General features: G+C 35.4%; 1 protein-coding gene across 1 annotated transcript; it reads right to left on the minus strand.

The window, feature by feature from the left end:
* Positions 1-9: 9 nt before the first annotated feature.
* On the minus strand, positions 10-13,913 carry LOC137055607 (tectonic-3-like). The gene is made up of 15 exons (XM_067429441.1): positions 13,500-13,913; positions 13,085-13,357; positions 11,956-12,070; positions 11,777-11,877; positions 9,901-10,013; positions 9,660-9,768; positions 9,460-9,572; positions 7,810-7,848; positions 7,656-7,730; positions 7,461-7,580; positions 6,648-6,755; positions 4,659-4,762; positions 4,373-4,520; positions 718-852; positions 10-452 (listed from the first exon to the last, which is right to left on the minus strand). The coding sequence occupies exons 1-15, from the start codon at positions 13,708-13,710 to the stop codon at positions 300-302; spliced, it is 1,917 nt and encodes a 638-aa protein (XP_067285542.1). The 5' UTR covers positions 13,711-13,913; the 3' UTR covers positions 10-299.
* Positions 13,914-16,480: the final 2,567 nt, after the last annotated feature.

Genomic DNA, 16,480 nt, shown 5'->3' on the forward strand with positions numbered 1-16,480 from the left:
GAAAAAAAAAAATATATATAGAAAAAATTATTTAAAGTTAACAGAGAGAATGTGGGAGAAAAAAAACAACTAAGACATCTTTATTTTAAATGAGGAACTATTTACATCTGTGGTATCTTTCAAGCTTTGAGAGGAGTGTAATTTGATTGACACCAGGAGCATCAAATTACATTTCAAAAATTCTTTCCAAGCATAGACAACCACGGAAGCCATGAGTTACTTTTTTTCCAATTGTCTTTGGTGTTCTCTATATAATGCCTGAGGAACTCTTCCATCTTTGTTTGGAACTGAAGTTTGATTTACTCTTGATCCAACTCTCCAAACCCTCTGGAAAAAAAAGCAAATGGAAACTTCCATTCAGATTGACGTTCCCCCGCTGGGGCTTCTGGGTACACTGTAGCATCAGAGAACATCACCTCAGTGGTCAATGGGACCGAAGACCGAAGGGGACACTGGAGACAAGAAGAAGACAAGACCATAATTCATGTGAACTTCCCAAAGACCACTAACTGTGTGCAAGATGTCAGCTGCTCAAACATGACATGTTACATAGACATTTCTACAAATTTTAACTAAAAGATGTACAAATATTTATGCAATAAAAAAGGTTTTACACATAAAGAAATGGATACTTTTGAAAAAAAAAAAAAAATCACACAGCATTATGTCAGCAAAATCATGTCAGCATCCCAGGGCTCAACAGTAAATTATGCTTACCTTCAGTCTCTGACAGCCAAAGATGAATTTTGCACCCAAGATATGGTTCTGTGTCAGGGCCCTGAAGCCCCTCTGAGCCCAGAGCACACGCAATGATAGAGACACGGGCAGGAGACAACCTGTCTCACATGATTCCTGAAACATTTACAAACTTGTTAACATATTTGGGATATACTACAGTGTTTTATATTTATATATATATATATATATATATATATAATATATATATATATATATATATATAAAATATGTTTCAGTTGGTGTGCAATGAATCTAAAATAAGAAAGTTTAATTTTTATCATTACATTATGGAAAATAACGAACTTTATCATTTTATATAAACTTTATATTAAAAATTTGCATATTGTGATAAAGTTCATTATTTTCCATAGTGTAATGATAAAAATTAAACTTTCTTATTTTAGATTCATTGCACACCAACTGAAATATTTCAGGTCTTTTATTGTTTTAATACTGATGATTTTGGCATACAGCTCATGAAAACCTAAAATTCCTATCTCAAAAAATTAACACAACATAAAAAGGTTCTCTAAACGAACTATTAACCTAATCATCTGAATCAACTAATTAACTCTAAACACCTGCAAAAGATTCCTGAGGCTTTTAAAAACTCCCAGCCTGGTTCATTACTCAAAACCACAATCATGGGTAAGACTGCCGACCCAACCCTGTCCAGAAGGTCATCATTGACACCCTCAAGTGAGAGGGTAAGACACAGAAAGAAATTTCTGAACGAATAGGCTGTTCCCAGAGTGCTGTATTAAGGCACCTCAGTGGGAAGTCTGTGGGAAAGAAAAAGTGTGGCAAAAAACGCTGCACAACGAGAAGAGATGACCGGACCCTGAGGAAGATTGTGGAGAAGGACCGATTCCAGACCTTGGGGGAACTGCGGAAGCAGTGGACTGAGTCTGGAGTAGAAACATCCAGAGCCACCGTAAACACGCGTGTGCAAGAAATGGGCCACAAGTGCTGCATTCCCCAGGTCTAGCCACTTTTGGGCTACAGAGAAGCAGCACTGGACTGTTGCTCAGTGGTCCAAAGTACTTTTTTCAGATGAAAGCAAATTTTGCATGTCATTCGGAAATCAAGGTGCCAGAGTCTGGAGGAAGGAAATACCAAAATGCCTGAAGTCCAGTGTCAAGTACCCACAGTCAGTGATGGTCTGGGGTGCCATGTCAGCTGCTGGTGTTGGTCCACTGTGTTTTATCAAGGGCAGGGTCAATGCAGCTAGCTATCAGGAGATTTTGGAGCACTTCATGCTTCCATCTGCTGAAAAGCTTTATGGAGATGAAGATTTCGTTTTTCAGCACGACCTGGCACCTGGTCACAGTGCCAAAACCACTGGTAAATGGTTTACTGGCCATGGTATTACTTTGCTCAATTGCCCTGCCAACTCTCCTGACCTGAACCCCATAGAGAATCTGTGGGATATTGTAAAGAGAAAGTTGAGAGACGCAAGACCCAACACTCTGGATGAGCTTAAGGCCGCTATCGAAGCATCCTGGGCCTCCATAACACCTCAGCAGTGCCACAGGCTGATCGCCTCCATGCCACGCCGCATTGAAGCAGTCATTTCTGCAAAAGGATTCCCGACCAAGTATTGAGTGCATAACTGAACATAATTATTTGAAGGTTGACTTTTTTTGTATTAAAAACACTTTTCTTTTATTGGTCTTTTATTGAGGTTTTCATGAGCTGTATGCCAAAATCATCAGTATTAAAACAATAAAAGACCTGAAATATTTCAGTTGATGTGCAATGAATCTAAAATATATGAAAGATTAATTTTTATCATTACATTATGGAAAATAATTAACTTTATCACAATATGCTAACTTTTTGAGAAGGACCTGTATGTATGTATGTATGTATGTATGTATGTGTGTGTGTGTATATATATATATATATATATATATATATATATATATATATATATATATATATATATATATATATACGGTATGTGGCTTATTTAAGGTCAAAAATTGTCCAGATACAGTTTTACAGGTCCATTTACAACCCTAGAAATTGTCCCTAGGATGTAATGCTCTGTTTTTGCCTTATTTGGAAGAGTCATGAATATTAATGTTGAGCTCTGCTCTGATTGGCTTATTTCAGCAGCTCACAGCAGTTCAGCTCTTGAGTCCTGACCATCCTGACAGAACCCAGACTGACTGAATGACACTTTAAACAGAACATCTCATATGGAGATTGATAAAATGCAGCTTACTTGTTTATTTGGTGTTTTCAGATCATCCGCGCGCAAGAAAGAGCTTGCGTTTGTGCGGTGTCAGATTTAATTAATTTTCAGTAATTAAATCCACCAAACTGCTTTTCTGTGGAAAAAAAAAACCTGTATACTCTATGGTGTTTTACCTAAACATATCCAATCTGGCAACCATATGCACGCGCGCTCTCTCTCGCGTGTCGCCGATAATCTGAAAACACCAATAAACAAGTAATCTGCATTTCAGCAATCTCCATTGACTATCGTTTTAACTTATATGGTGGAAAAGGTGATGTTTGCTAGAAGGATCGAGTGAACGGTATCTACGGTTGTATTTTGTAATACAAAATAATATTAACCTTTGTCATTAGACACACTATTTAGTTTTGTATGGTACTTGGTGTTTACTATTGTTACTGTACTAGAATTTTGCGTCATCTAGACAATGCTGTCTCTCTAAGAAACTTTAAATTTTATCACAAATTGTTTAAACACCTAGTCAATAAGTGGATAAATGACTTACTGTCTACAGGAATATAGTTGTAATTTCCCCTTTCTTCAGTTTAAGACGCTGAGTGAAGCTTGCTTGAAATGGGCCGAACAAACGAACGATTTGTTGTGGTATCCGATTATAATAAACCTCAACCATGTGTCATGAGAGCAGTTTTTGCTATCTTCGAGAGTCTTGTTTACCATTAATAGAGTCGGCTTGTTTGGCTTGCGTCACGGTTGGGTTTATGTTGAGAAGCACTTTTTTTTCCATGGAGTTTTTGATTTACGAGATTTACATAAGAAGTAGGAGGCAATGATGTTTGAGACTCACAGTATGTGATGTCCATGTACTGAACTCTTATTATTTCACTATGGCAAGGTTAATTCAATTTTTCAGGTGGTGGTAAATGTTTAATGAGCAAGTAATTGAGTCATTTATTCATTAGCTTAATTCAAACAGCTGATTTATTCAGGAATTAAGTAAATGGCCTTATGAATGGGCCTTTTAATCATTGGTACACCTAATTGATTCTCTCAAAACACGGATTCATTCAGAAATGATACACCACTGTGTGTTGCTCGGAGACACACAACAGTTCTGGCTTTACAGGTAATGTTTTTAGTGGCAAAATTTAGCAAAAAGAGAGTATTGGGCCTCAATCATTAAACTTTTGCAAATATATGAGTAAATAATAGACCTTCCCGAAAAACACTTTGTAACGGTCATCAGAGGAATTATTTAATACTTTAATTATTTAATAATTAATACTTGTTTTAAAACATTCACTAATGCACAATGTTCTTTGTAAAAAAAAAAAAGAGTGTTTATTTAAATCCCACTAATCCAAGAAAGGATTATTTATAAAACTGACAAAAGTGTTTTCAACCAATATGCAACAGATCACTGTAACTCACTGAAGGTGGTGTGGAGCATTCTTGTGAAATGACTCGACTCTGGTCTGTCTGAGAGCCTGCAGTCATACTGATCAGATCAGGCACTGCGACCCCTGCTAAAATACCCAAAAGCTCAGCCCGCAACACTCCACAGTCACTGGACAAAGACCTAAACAAACAAAAAAGACAACAGGATACAGGAATCAAAATAGAACCATTGTTGTTGGTTTGGTCATATATGTTGTACAATCATGTCTTCAGACTTTAAGTGGTTAAAAAATTATGATGTAGTAAATTGGTGTAATACCTGAAGTTGCAGCCAGTCACAGTGTTTTGTTTAAAAAGAACAGGGGGCCGATTACCGAGATCTGCAGAGCAGCCTCCATCCTCAGACAGCCCCAAAACTGTCAACTTTCACAAATGTCAAAGAATTTACATATTCATTGCATGCAGAGATGCATCAAATCCACTCCTAAAGGTCAGTACTATACAGGAGGTATAAATATTTGCTCTGACAATATCTCTTAACAAAATCAAGCAATGAAACATGGCATAAAAAAAAATTGGTCACAATTTGGTTTGCATTAGTTAGATTAATGGATAAAAATGTAGTCACCATTTACTTACTGTGGTGCTATTTTAATGCTGTATATCTGTCTTTCTTTCTCCGCTTGTGCTCTTCCATGTAATGGCAGTGAATAGCGACCAGCATCAAGGTGTTTTTTTGTTTTTTAAAGACACAATATTATCCCAGAATGATCCCATGCGACACGACTTCATGAGACTTTATTAGAGCCACATTTTACTCTGACTCACCCAGAAAAAGCACCCAAGTTATGAGAAATCAAGATTAATAAAAACAGGACACAAAATACAACCCACGTACTTTCTTCTCTGAGGTGAACATATTTGTTGTTTTTGTCTGTCTGCGCATTACTTTATCGTTGTACAAATGCACACAATGCCATCATGGTTTGAGCCAGTCAGTGATGCTCCATCCGACATACTAGCATAAGACTAACTTAAAGTAATTTTAATACTTGTCTTGTATAAAAGCTACAAAGCCCTTTACAAAGCGCTGTCACTTTTAGGCCGAATGCAGAGATCCAATACACTGATACACATCTGATATTCTCCCAAATGTTTACGCATTATCAACTTTGTCAACTTTGTTTATGTGATTACTTGCCAAAATGAACATTTTGACTTTCATCTTCTTCCATTTTGTTATTAACTATAAATCAATGTTCAAACAATACAGGGACATTTTTGAACTTCACATGACCCTACAAGAGTGGTTCGTGAAAGGCTTTTTGCAAAAACTCAAACACATTTTAAAGAAAAAAGAAATCATCCACTGACTTTCAAAGCCGCTACAGAAACGACTTTTGACTTTGAGGACCTTGATAGAAATGTAGTGGAGTAAAAAGTACGATATTTGTCTTTCAAATGTAGTGAACTTACAGTCATAAGTTTCCAGAAAAAATTATATTTAAGTACAGAACAGATACTAAAAAAGTGTACTTAAGTACAGTAAAGTAAATGCACGTAGTTATTGTACACCTCTGTTTAGAAGTTTTTATTCATCTTGATTTCTCACTTTTCCGATTTGGAGTGAACTAAAGCGCTAATAGTCTCATGAAAGCGCAGTCGTGCACAGAAGACCAAAGGCCAAGGTCTGGATTTTTGCAAAATAATACATTAAATTTTGGTTCATTTTACACCAAACCCTATAGTATACCCCCCAATCACTAGAAATATATGCCACACATGGGATCATTCTGTGATACTTTTGTCTTTAAAATAATAATAATAATAATAATTATGGTCTATTATTAAGACTATTAATCTTACATTCACAAGCTTTAGGAATGTTATAAATATGAAATTAATTTACAATAAAATCATTATTGTAATGGTAATTGGATATAAAATTGTGAAATCAATCAATGCCACAAATAGGTCACCAATATGAGCAAAAATAAGGTCACCTTCAAAACAACCAAAAACTATGCATCAGCAGCTAATGGTGGAGAGCATCCAGGTAGACACTGTAAAGTTAGTTATGCCTTCTGATGACTAGCTAACTAATGCAGAAACATGATGAGTTGGATACCTTATCAGAAGATGAGCTGACATAATTTCTCTGTCATTCATTCACCAACAAACTAGGCACACCATGCCAATGAATGTTTGCTATGCATACATAATCAAACTTTTTATTTGATTTAACCTCAGAATAATTAGTAGTGTACACTGATACAAGAACAAAGTCACAGTGAAGTATAAAGGATACAAGTTGTGATTTTTCACCAAACCAACCAACTAGTGGTGATTCAGGTTTCAGCCCCTCTGGAGGTGATGGAGGTGTGGGTGAGGCCATGGGTTGAGTGAGTGTGGCCAACTGGTATTCAGACAACAGGTGTTTAAAATGTTATCTTCTGGGTGAAAAAAGACTTCTTTTTGGTGGCACATGCCAGACTTCTCCAGTCATTTAGTCTGCATAAACACTTTTCCAATTTACTAGAAGCTTGCATTCTGACCTTCCTCCCATATCTGCTCAGATATATGTCATAATAAGCCAGATTATTTCTTATTTTGTTAAAAGTTTTTTTTTAAATATTTTATTTAGCACTGCCTTTCAGAATCTAAAGAAGATATTTCTCTAGAATACAAAATAATACAGAATCCTTCTTGAGCATCAACATTTTCATCAATGAGTCTCTCACTTGCTTTTAGAGTGAAAAGATGGACCTCAAAATGATACATAATTTTTAAAATATCCAGAAGATGCTGCAAAAACAATGAATGTTGTAGGACCTGGAAGATTTTTCTGAAGAACAGTGGGCAGTTTAACTGCTTAGTAAAAACAGGGACTCACAACTATCATAAAACATAAAAACAGTAATCGATTATCCAGGTAATGTATTAAGGTATTAAGATTATAAACATTTTTGAAAGGGGTAATTTTACAAAATAAAAACAGCATTCAATTTTTATGAGAACTATTATTATTATTATTATTATTATTACTATTATTTTAAATTAACATTTTCAGATTCTGCAGCGTATATCTAAAATGACCACAACTGTATAGAGATAAAGTTACCTGGAATATAACCACATGTTTTTGCAGTAGTTTTCTGCCTATAGTTGTGTTCAGCAGTTCTGTGTTTAGTGTAGCTTTTGCAATCTCTCCTTTGCTTGAGTACTCTATCACATACTCCACCTATGAGAACAACAAAAGACTTCACTTGTGTACATTCTTACTATAATGTGCATCCCTTCAAATCTCTACACTGACCTTTGATACCACATTCAGACACAAGCCGTTTTGTTCAAGCGGTTCAGGCCAGTCTCTCGCAGTAGAAATTGGGACCTACGACAATGCAACATCCTGAGGTCAAAAAGCGTAAGTAAATCACTACAGAAAATTAAAATAATGTGATGCAACTCACAACAAACTCTGGACTGTTCTCCACCTGGGCCCTGGGAACCTAAAAGACAAAAGCTAAATAATTAATATGCATAAAATAGGCATCCATGGATGTCTGTTTTCAAGGAATACACAATCAACCACCATTAAAACAATTATTAATAAATAATAAATCTAAAATTACTAAAAGGAATCAATTAATCGTTAATTAATACTGCAAAATGCCTGTTGAGAAGACTAAATAATGGAAAATTAAAAAATGTGCACAATATTAAAATATAAAATTAAAAACTTTAAACTATATATTTAAAATAAATAGTCAAGAAAGAGCAATAGCCAAAGTGAAAACAATACTCTCAGCCAGGGACCTGGAAAAAGTAGTCCGTGCATATATATTTTTCCCCGTTTAGACTACTGTAGTGCTCTTTATGTTGTGACATGTCAAACACACATTGCACGCTTACAGCTTGTACAAAATGCTGCTGCAAGATTGTTGATGAATGGTGCAAATAAGACTTAGCAGTGTTTTATGTAACTTCAAAGGGTTTCCTGTAAAATGACACCAACATTTTGAACTTAGAGCACTGTATGTGTGTATGGGAGGCTTTTCACAATACGGGAAGCGCTGGCCCAATCAGAACTCGTTACAGGTTACTGAAGGAGGGACTTCATAGAACAAGGAAATCATCAGGCCGTTTTTAGGACAGAGGAAACAGTATCAACATCAATTTGATCATTCTAACGTCATGTGACAACTAGAGTTTCAGTCTGGAAATATTTAACTCTATTTAATATTTAATATTTAACTGAATGAAGAAAGTTCAACTATTTTTTGGGAGTTTTTATTAATCTTGATTTCTCACAATCTGGGAAAATAATAATACAGTGGGCCTCATTTATAAAATGGGTATGAACTGATTAGATTTTAGAGTGTGTGTTTGCTAAAATCTACACCAAAAATTTATACAAATAGTCTTTGACGTGGAAAAGTTCTTAGAACTATGTCAGGATCTAAGCAGACATGTACACTTTTCCTTGTGGCGGAGTCCTGCAGGTATTCTTACTGCTCACGATTTTCAAGTAAAGGAATTTGAATGTTGACTGGTGCTCTTTTATATACTAATGACATTAATTTTCAATGGAGATCTGAATCTGAAACCATTCAGAAAGATCTTTACTTAGATCTTGAAAATATTTTACTTAGATGTGGAAATGCATTACAGGATTGCCCTTATCTGCAAAAGATACATACAGTACTGCCATAATATTTTAGAAGGCAGCATAATTGAAGGTACACTACGCTACTTTTTTTCTTCAAAATTTACATAATGAGTGAGTACATCATGAATCCATCTTCCAATCTGTGCTTTTGTATTATCCTGAATCACTACGGTACACCTATACATGCTTATATTCAGATTATTTAAGACTGAGCAGGACGCCAATCGCTGTGGAGTAGCCCAGTACTGTGTGACTCCTCATACATTAACAGAGAGAAGTAGGTCCGGCTACAATGTTCTTCCGCAAGATGCATGCAATTTTGTTTATTCACAGCTAGAGGGCCAAAAGTTACATAGTGTACTTTTAATATACTACAGTTTGGAACAGCCTATCCATTGGGATGCTGTCTATTCAGACAACTCTCTACGTTTGGAAGAGTTTTTAGTCTCACCCTCAGTAGTCTGAAGCCAGTGTAGTAAGTGAGAGCATTTAAACTCCTGTCACCCGCACAAGAGCGTGCTGTCACAGCACGAGAGCAAGATAGAGAGCTTGAACGCAAGAACCCTGGAAAAGAAACCATAAATCAGTATACATATATTCATATTATTTAGAGCAAAATCCAGGTCAAGTTTTAACACATTTTTTCCATACTTGCATGATTGTGGTTGATGCAGGCAGATGATGCCGGACCTGGTGATGGCTGTTTAAGTGTGCTTACTATAGATGTACGGTCATAATAGGTCAGAATGATGTCATCAACCTGTGACAACATCCAGCAGTGCTACTGTTTATACTTTTCATACGCATTGCCTATGTAACTTAACAGTAGTGTTTAAGTACAAGCTACAAGATGCTAATTAAAAGCTAGATGCAACATGTGATTGCAGTTTACCTTGTAAAACTTGTTTTTTGGACTGTTGAAGGCTGTAAGCTCTCTCCGTAAGAGGGGATAGAGGAACTTGGACTGATAAGGAGCAGAGGAAGTCTGAACAGCAGACTGTTTTTCTAAGCACAGAGAAAAGAAATTCAAGCATAAGCAAATACATTTTTTTGAAATAACATTTATGTGTGAAAATGGGGTAGGAATGTGTTAGGAATAGAATACTTACTTATTTTATTTATATTTAATATTATAGTTATTTTAAATATTTTAAATATTAGTTTGATTTATGCAGTGATTAACATTCTAAACATTTCAATGTGATTTTGTTTTTCCAAAAGAAACAAATGAGAACAATGAAACAAGAAAAGAGAACAAGAAAATGCAATAATGAAAACAAAAATGCATTGTGCAATACAGCACTGTATACTTTTTTGTATACTGCACATTTAGCTAGTGTGTAATGTTGCTGTTTGAGCATAAACGACATCTGCAACAACAAGTTACAACATTCAAAGTTTAAAGCAAAGGGAGATTTTGCTTTGAAAAAAAAAATCAATTTGTAAGGACTACAGCAAATGGCCAGTAGGGACTACAGACATTCCTCCAGGGTTGCTGAGATCACCAGCTCCAATATTTACATAAACCCCTCCTCCGAGAATATTAAATAAAGGAGGCGAGGCCATTTTTATTTCTGTGGAGAAGCCGGACTGCCTGAGACACACTAAGCTTTTCTGTTGCGTGTCAGCTACGTGGTGTTTTCTATGCCTTTTGCACACCAGAAGCGTGTCTGACGCGGCGCTGCTGCTGCTAGCTGACGTACAGGGAAGGCCTATACTTCATGTATACTTTATGATAAACATAAATACAGCCTACTGATACAGAAAAGACAACGTCTGCAGTAATGACCATACTATGACATTGATGGCAAAATAGGCTGCAGAATATTTTGTTCTGTATTGATGATGTGCAATATTTGAAAATCGATAATTATTATTATTTAAATCACAGTTATATCTGCATTTATGTCAAAACCTAAAGACTTTCAAACATCAAAATGTAATTTATTAATATGTATTCGTGTCAAAATGACATCTAATCATCTTATCTTATTATATTTTGCATGGAAACACTTCCAACACGCTTGCGTGTCGTGTGAAAAATAGGTGTTGGTTCTATTTCTAGCATGCATGTGTTTTTGCCATTTATCACATTCATATTCTGGGCTCATCTGTTTGCCTGCATGAAGTATGCATCATCAATAAGGTCTTTCAATGTACATTAGGGCACACCAAGCAGTCCCACTGTTTTTAGTGATTCAAATATTGCTGCGGGTGCTGTATATGGATCATAAGTGCCCAAATCGTGCAGTTTGTTCACATATCTTTTTCTTCTTTTAAGAGATTATCTAAATATTCATTGTTTAAAACATGAAAAATGTACGTCAGTGCAGCGGTTTTGCCTTTTAGGTCTCTGTGCCACTGATCCGATGTGGATATGTTAGTACAAGTTGTGCATTCAATTAGAATTACAACTCTTTGGGAGGGTTTCACCTATTAGGATCGACAGTCACATTCTGCTGGCTCAATGCGCTTGAATTTTAATTTTATTTAATTTATTAATTTAATTTTTAATAAACACCTCTGAGTCCTGACAAAACACCCACACACAGAATGTCTATCTTTGTTCAATCAGCCACATATTTTAATTTTAAATAAGTATTTTATTTTTATAATTAAATTTAAAGTTATTCTCTGGGATTTAAATCTGAGTTAAAAGTTATGGAGCAACAGGATTAAAGTTAATCTATCTTAAATATAAATGAAGTAATGTAAGGAAGTAATGGACTGGAGTGCAATGAGGTGTACAGTAATGCATGGTGATTTACCGTCTTCTCTCCGAACACAAAAGAGGTTTTCAGTGAGAGTAACCAGTGCTGGATCCATTTGTGTTCTGAAAATTAGCCAGCTCTCAACACAGACGGCAGACCTTTATGTGACAAAGACAGATGCATTTTAAAGCACATTCAAAAGTTAAAGAACACATTTAATAACAGACAGCCATTACCCTGCATCCCTGCCACAGCTGTTAAACACAGAGCTAAGGTTCAGGAGACCACAGTCTATGACATCACAGCAGCATCCAATGTCACAGAAGTCAGGTGTGACATCACACAGGCAGCCTGCGGGAGCGAGACGACACACATAGAATTTACCAGTGTGATGAGGGTGGAATAGCTCAATAGTTATACAATATATTTTTAAATATACTTATTTTAAACTTGTAACATTTTCAAAGTATATTTAAAAGCAGGGGAGAGCAGGTATGGGTGTAATAGAACTTATTTCAGTATATGCCCATGCTCTCTGAGACACATGCAGCTGCTACTCATAGTGTGCAAGTACTGAACTGTGTGGTTTTTCCCACCTAATTGTGCGTTGTAATGTTTAAATACACAAACCTATGTGTCAAGTAAACAGAGTAATTTGTGTCTTAAGTGAACGTTAACAGTTGAGAGAGAACTGGGAAATTAAGAAAGAACAACGGAGGAGTATAATGGATCCTTGGAGTCTTAATTTAAAGTGATAACATCCAAATTGACCTGCTGTCATTATTAATGCTAATCAAACAATACAAAAGAGAGAAAATCTCTCACTGCTCTTGACTGAATCACTTTTGTAACTTTAACAAGGATAAATGTATATATAACTTACACAGTAAAGACTATGTGCGTTGTTTTTTATACATATCATTATCCTGATTATTAGTGCTTGAAGTTTTTCAGGTAGGTCCATTTCATATGTGTCTGTTCTATTGTAGTTTGTTTTCTTTGCTCTTTCTTTATCCCTGTTAATTTGTCTTCAATAAGCTTGAAAGTTTTTTAGGCTAGTATTAGTTTTTAAATGATATTGAAAATGGTGATAAGGATTATGAAAATTTCAATAGTATCAAAAGATTTTATAACATAAAAACCTTAGTTAAAACAAAAATAACTATATTGTGATATATTGTTATCCTGAAATAAAATGAAATATTGTGATAAGATAAGATTCTGGTCATATCGCCACCCTTACATCCAATGTATCTGATCAGGTGCATTTATGACAAGGCGCCACCCAGCTTACCCTGGTAAAAAAAAGTCACTGACATATATATATAATTTTCTTTAAAAAAAAAAAAGCTTCTTTCAACTTACCCAAAGGGCTTGTGATGGTTTCTGTGGTGGCATTAGTGGGCTGAACAGCACTGCCATCTTTGAATGTATCCTTCGGTATAGCAGTAGCAGATGGGTCAGTGGAGTTTTTGGAATATGAAGAGTTAATTTCTGTCCTCAAGTCATTAGTCGCTTCTGTAGTTGGTTGGGACAGGTTAGGTGCATTTTCAGTAAAAGTGAAGGGATATGAGCTTAGATCGGTTCTCAATGGAGTCGGATCAGTGATGCTCTGTATCGTGCTTTGAGAATCAGTCACTAAAGGAAAAGAGAATTAGAACGCGACACGAATGAACATGGTCCTAAAACGGCTAAACCTTTATGCAGAAGCAGCCTATTATTTTGATTTAGGGGAGAAATGTGATGTAGAAATGTTATTGACACAAATTCATCCTCTTACCTGCTGAACTTATAATGGGCTCTTTGGTGGCACCAGTGGGGAAAACAGCACTTCCATCAGTCAATGTGGCATTCAGCGCTGCGGGTGAAGGTGAAACCGAAGAGTTTATTGAATCGGTTGAGTGGTGTGTAGTGTTTTGACAAGACGCTTGAGGAAAAACAATAAGGATCAAAACTAACTGGAGAACACGACAGAAAACACCCTTCGACATTTGTTGAAGATATCTGTTAATTCGGGATGACTTTAGATAACGTTAATCCCTTCAAAAACAGATGTATCAAAAGTAGTCTGCACTCTGTCATTTCATAGGCATTAAATAAGTATTAACAATAAACTTTACTCAGTCACACAGTATAGCGTCGGTAGCGTCATACAGTACAGTCCGTTGTCATGACAAATCCTGTCCGCTATGAAATTGTGTCCGCAAGGACCCCCAGAGCGATTCTATTGGCTGAATGAAATTTTAATAGGTAATCTGTTCAGAGCCTGATTACAATTCTTACAAAATCGCGTTTTGATTTTTGCGGTTTAAATTGTGTTAAAATAGTCTTTAATCTCTTACAAAACATATGTTGCATATACTAGTAATATATAACTGAAGCTATAAGTGCTTATATAAGTATTTAAGATATATACAAGCATATCTCGTATATAATCTATTTATTTTGTGCACCTGTTCTGCATATTGCTGGGTTTTAAAAAAATTTATTTATTATTTACATTATAGGTACATTACTATGTCATGATTTTGTATTGGTACTTAGTTTATCAGTCAAAATAATTCAGAACATGTTTTTGCTCCCATTATAGCAATCAATTACATATTTCAAATAAATGTGTACTTAGTATGGCAATGAATTCATAGTTTATTTTTAAACAATTGCTTGTCCAGAACCATGTATAACAACTTTTAATCAGGCATTTAAAACTGCTACCAGCGGACGGATTTCACAGGCGGACAGGATTTGTCATGAGCTACTGTCTATGGTCATGAGGTGCGTCTCAATCAGCTCCCTAGTTCAGTAGACAGGGCACTGATCAGGGAGTCGGCCCATTGACTTATGACCTGATCAGTGCCCTGACTACTGAACTTAGGGAGCTAAATGAGACGCAGGGATGGTCGTTAAGGAAATGTAAACGCTGAGCACTTCTTCTTCTTTGGGGCTTTCGGCAGCTTGCATTCAATTTGTTGCATTACTGCCACCTACAGTAGCCTACTCTTCACACTAATCCAATCCAGTTTCTTTGAAAAATAAATAAATATTCCATTCCTTCCTGTTTCTCTGCACATTCTAAAATACATTTAAAATGTATCTCTACTAATCTAAACTTTGTAACTGGGTCATCTTTTGTTTTTCTGGCTTAAACTTTCCGCAATATATTAAAACATTCTCAAATGATTCATACTGGCACTAGCTGTACATTATTAGATGTTTTCTCATAGGTTGAAGAGGCTTACCATTACTGATTACTGAGTATAATTAATAATGGTAAGAGTAGGAAGAGTTGGGGGGATTAATACATTTATCCAGAAAGGATGCATTGAATTGATCAAAACTGACAGTAGCCTACTGACATTTATAATGTTACAAAACGTGTTATTTAAAATAAATGCTGTTCTTTTGAACTTTCTATTCGCCAAAGAATCCTGAAAAAATACACAGCATGCTTTTAACATTGGTAATAATCAAATGTTTCTTGAGCAGCAAGTCATCATATTAGAATGATTGAAATGTTCTGGGAAGATGACACTGAAAACTGGAGTAGTGATACTGAACATTCAGCTTTGAACACGGAAATAAAATATATTCAAATAGAAAATAGTTATTTTACATTTTAATAATATTTCAAAATTTTCCATTTTTATTCGTATTTTTAATAAAATAAATACAGCCTTGGTGAGCAAGACTTCATAGAAAAGCATTAAAAATAATTACTGATCAAAAACATTTGAACAGTCAAGAGGACATGTTTTACATTTCACTTCTCCACAATGTATAATCAAGTCTGGTGTTTTCCTTTTAAATTTAGGCAGCTATTTAATCCTGTGTGCCTAGTTTCAACCTTGTAAATTTCCTCCTGTCATTTCAGACTACTGTACTTTTTAACTCACTTCTTTTTGAAAGCCGTATAAATGTCTTCCCTTCTAATCCTGATTCCTTGTATCCTGCCACAGTTTGTTAATAGTATGAAATTTTGTTAGTGGAAACTGTATAGTGATCTGCTTTCAGGGCTTCTTTTGCGAACGTATCCACCTTTTAATTTCCCTCAATACCCACATGCACTGGAACCCAAGTAATCTGTATGTGTGATATATTCTCTTCCTGGCATGTGCATACATACAAACATAGTCATATACACGTGCTGAATACTCATATATATACATATTTACATTCATACATACACACACACACATACTTAATTACAAATTGTTTGTTGCTTGTGTTGTTTTAATTAATTCTCAACAATTATACATAAACTTATCTTAGACATCTTTTTTAAAATCTTTTTTAAGCATTCATATATGTCCTCCTCTTGCTCCTCTTGCTCCTCTTGAGATCATTGGTAAGACCATTCCACATGAACCCCTGAAATGGTGTTCATTTTAAAGTTTGTTTTGACCATTATACAACATACTCTCTCCTCTTAAGTTATACTTCTCTTCCCTGTTTTCAAACAAACATGTTTTCAGGCAATATTTTCCTATTGACTTTAAACATGAAGACACCAGTATTCAGACTGACTAGACAGTAGCAGCTCCTGGTCGTACATTTTAAAATTTAAAATGTTTTAAAATTTTATGATTCCCAATTTGTAAGCTTTATATTCTAATCACTGACTCACTTTGTAAGAATTCTGAAGTAATTTCGTTATTCGGCCTGAGGGTGGCGTGCAGTTCTCAAATGATGATTGACAAACTTAGTACACACGACTATCGCATAGAATACCATCTTATATTTGCCTCAATGTAGCATTTATTG

This window comes from Pseudorasbora parva, chromosome 21 (genome assembly GCF_024679245.1).
Source record: "Pseudorasbora parva isolate DD20220531a chromosome 21, ASM2467924v1, whole genome shotgun sequence".
NCBI lineage: Eukaryota > Metazoa > Chordata > Actinopteri > Cypriniformes > Gobionidae > Pseudorasbora > Pseudorasbora parva.

Excerpts from the sequence above, each read along its gene's own strand:
- LOC137055607 (XM_067429441.1), bottom strand. The coding sequence starts at position 13,710 with ATGTCGAAGGGTGTTTTCTGTCGTGTTCTCCAGTTAGTTTTGATCCTT. Across the intron at positions 11,878-11,955 it reads AGCTGTGGCAGGGATGCAGG|GTCTGCCGTCTGTGTTGAGA; the intron begins GTAATGGCTGTC and ends TGTCACATAAAG. Across the intron at positions 7,849-9,459 it reads CTGGCTTCAGACTACTGAGG|GTTCCCAGGGCCCAGGTGGA; the intron begins GTGAGACTAAAA and ends TTTGTCTTTTAG.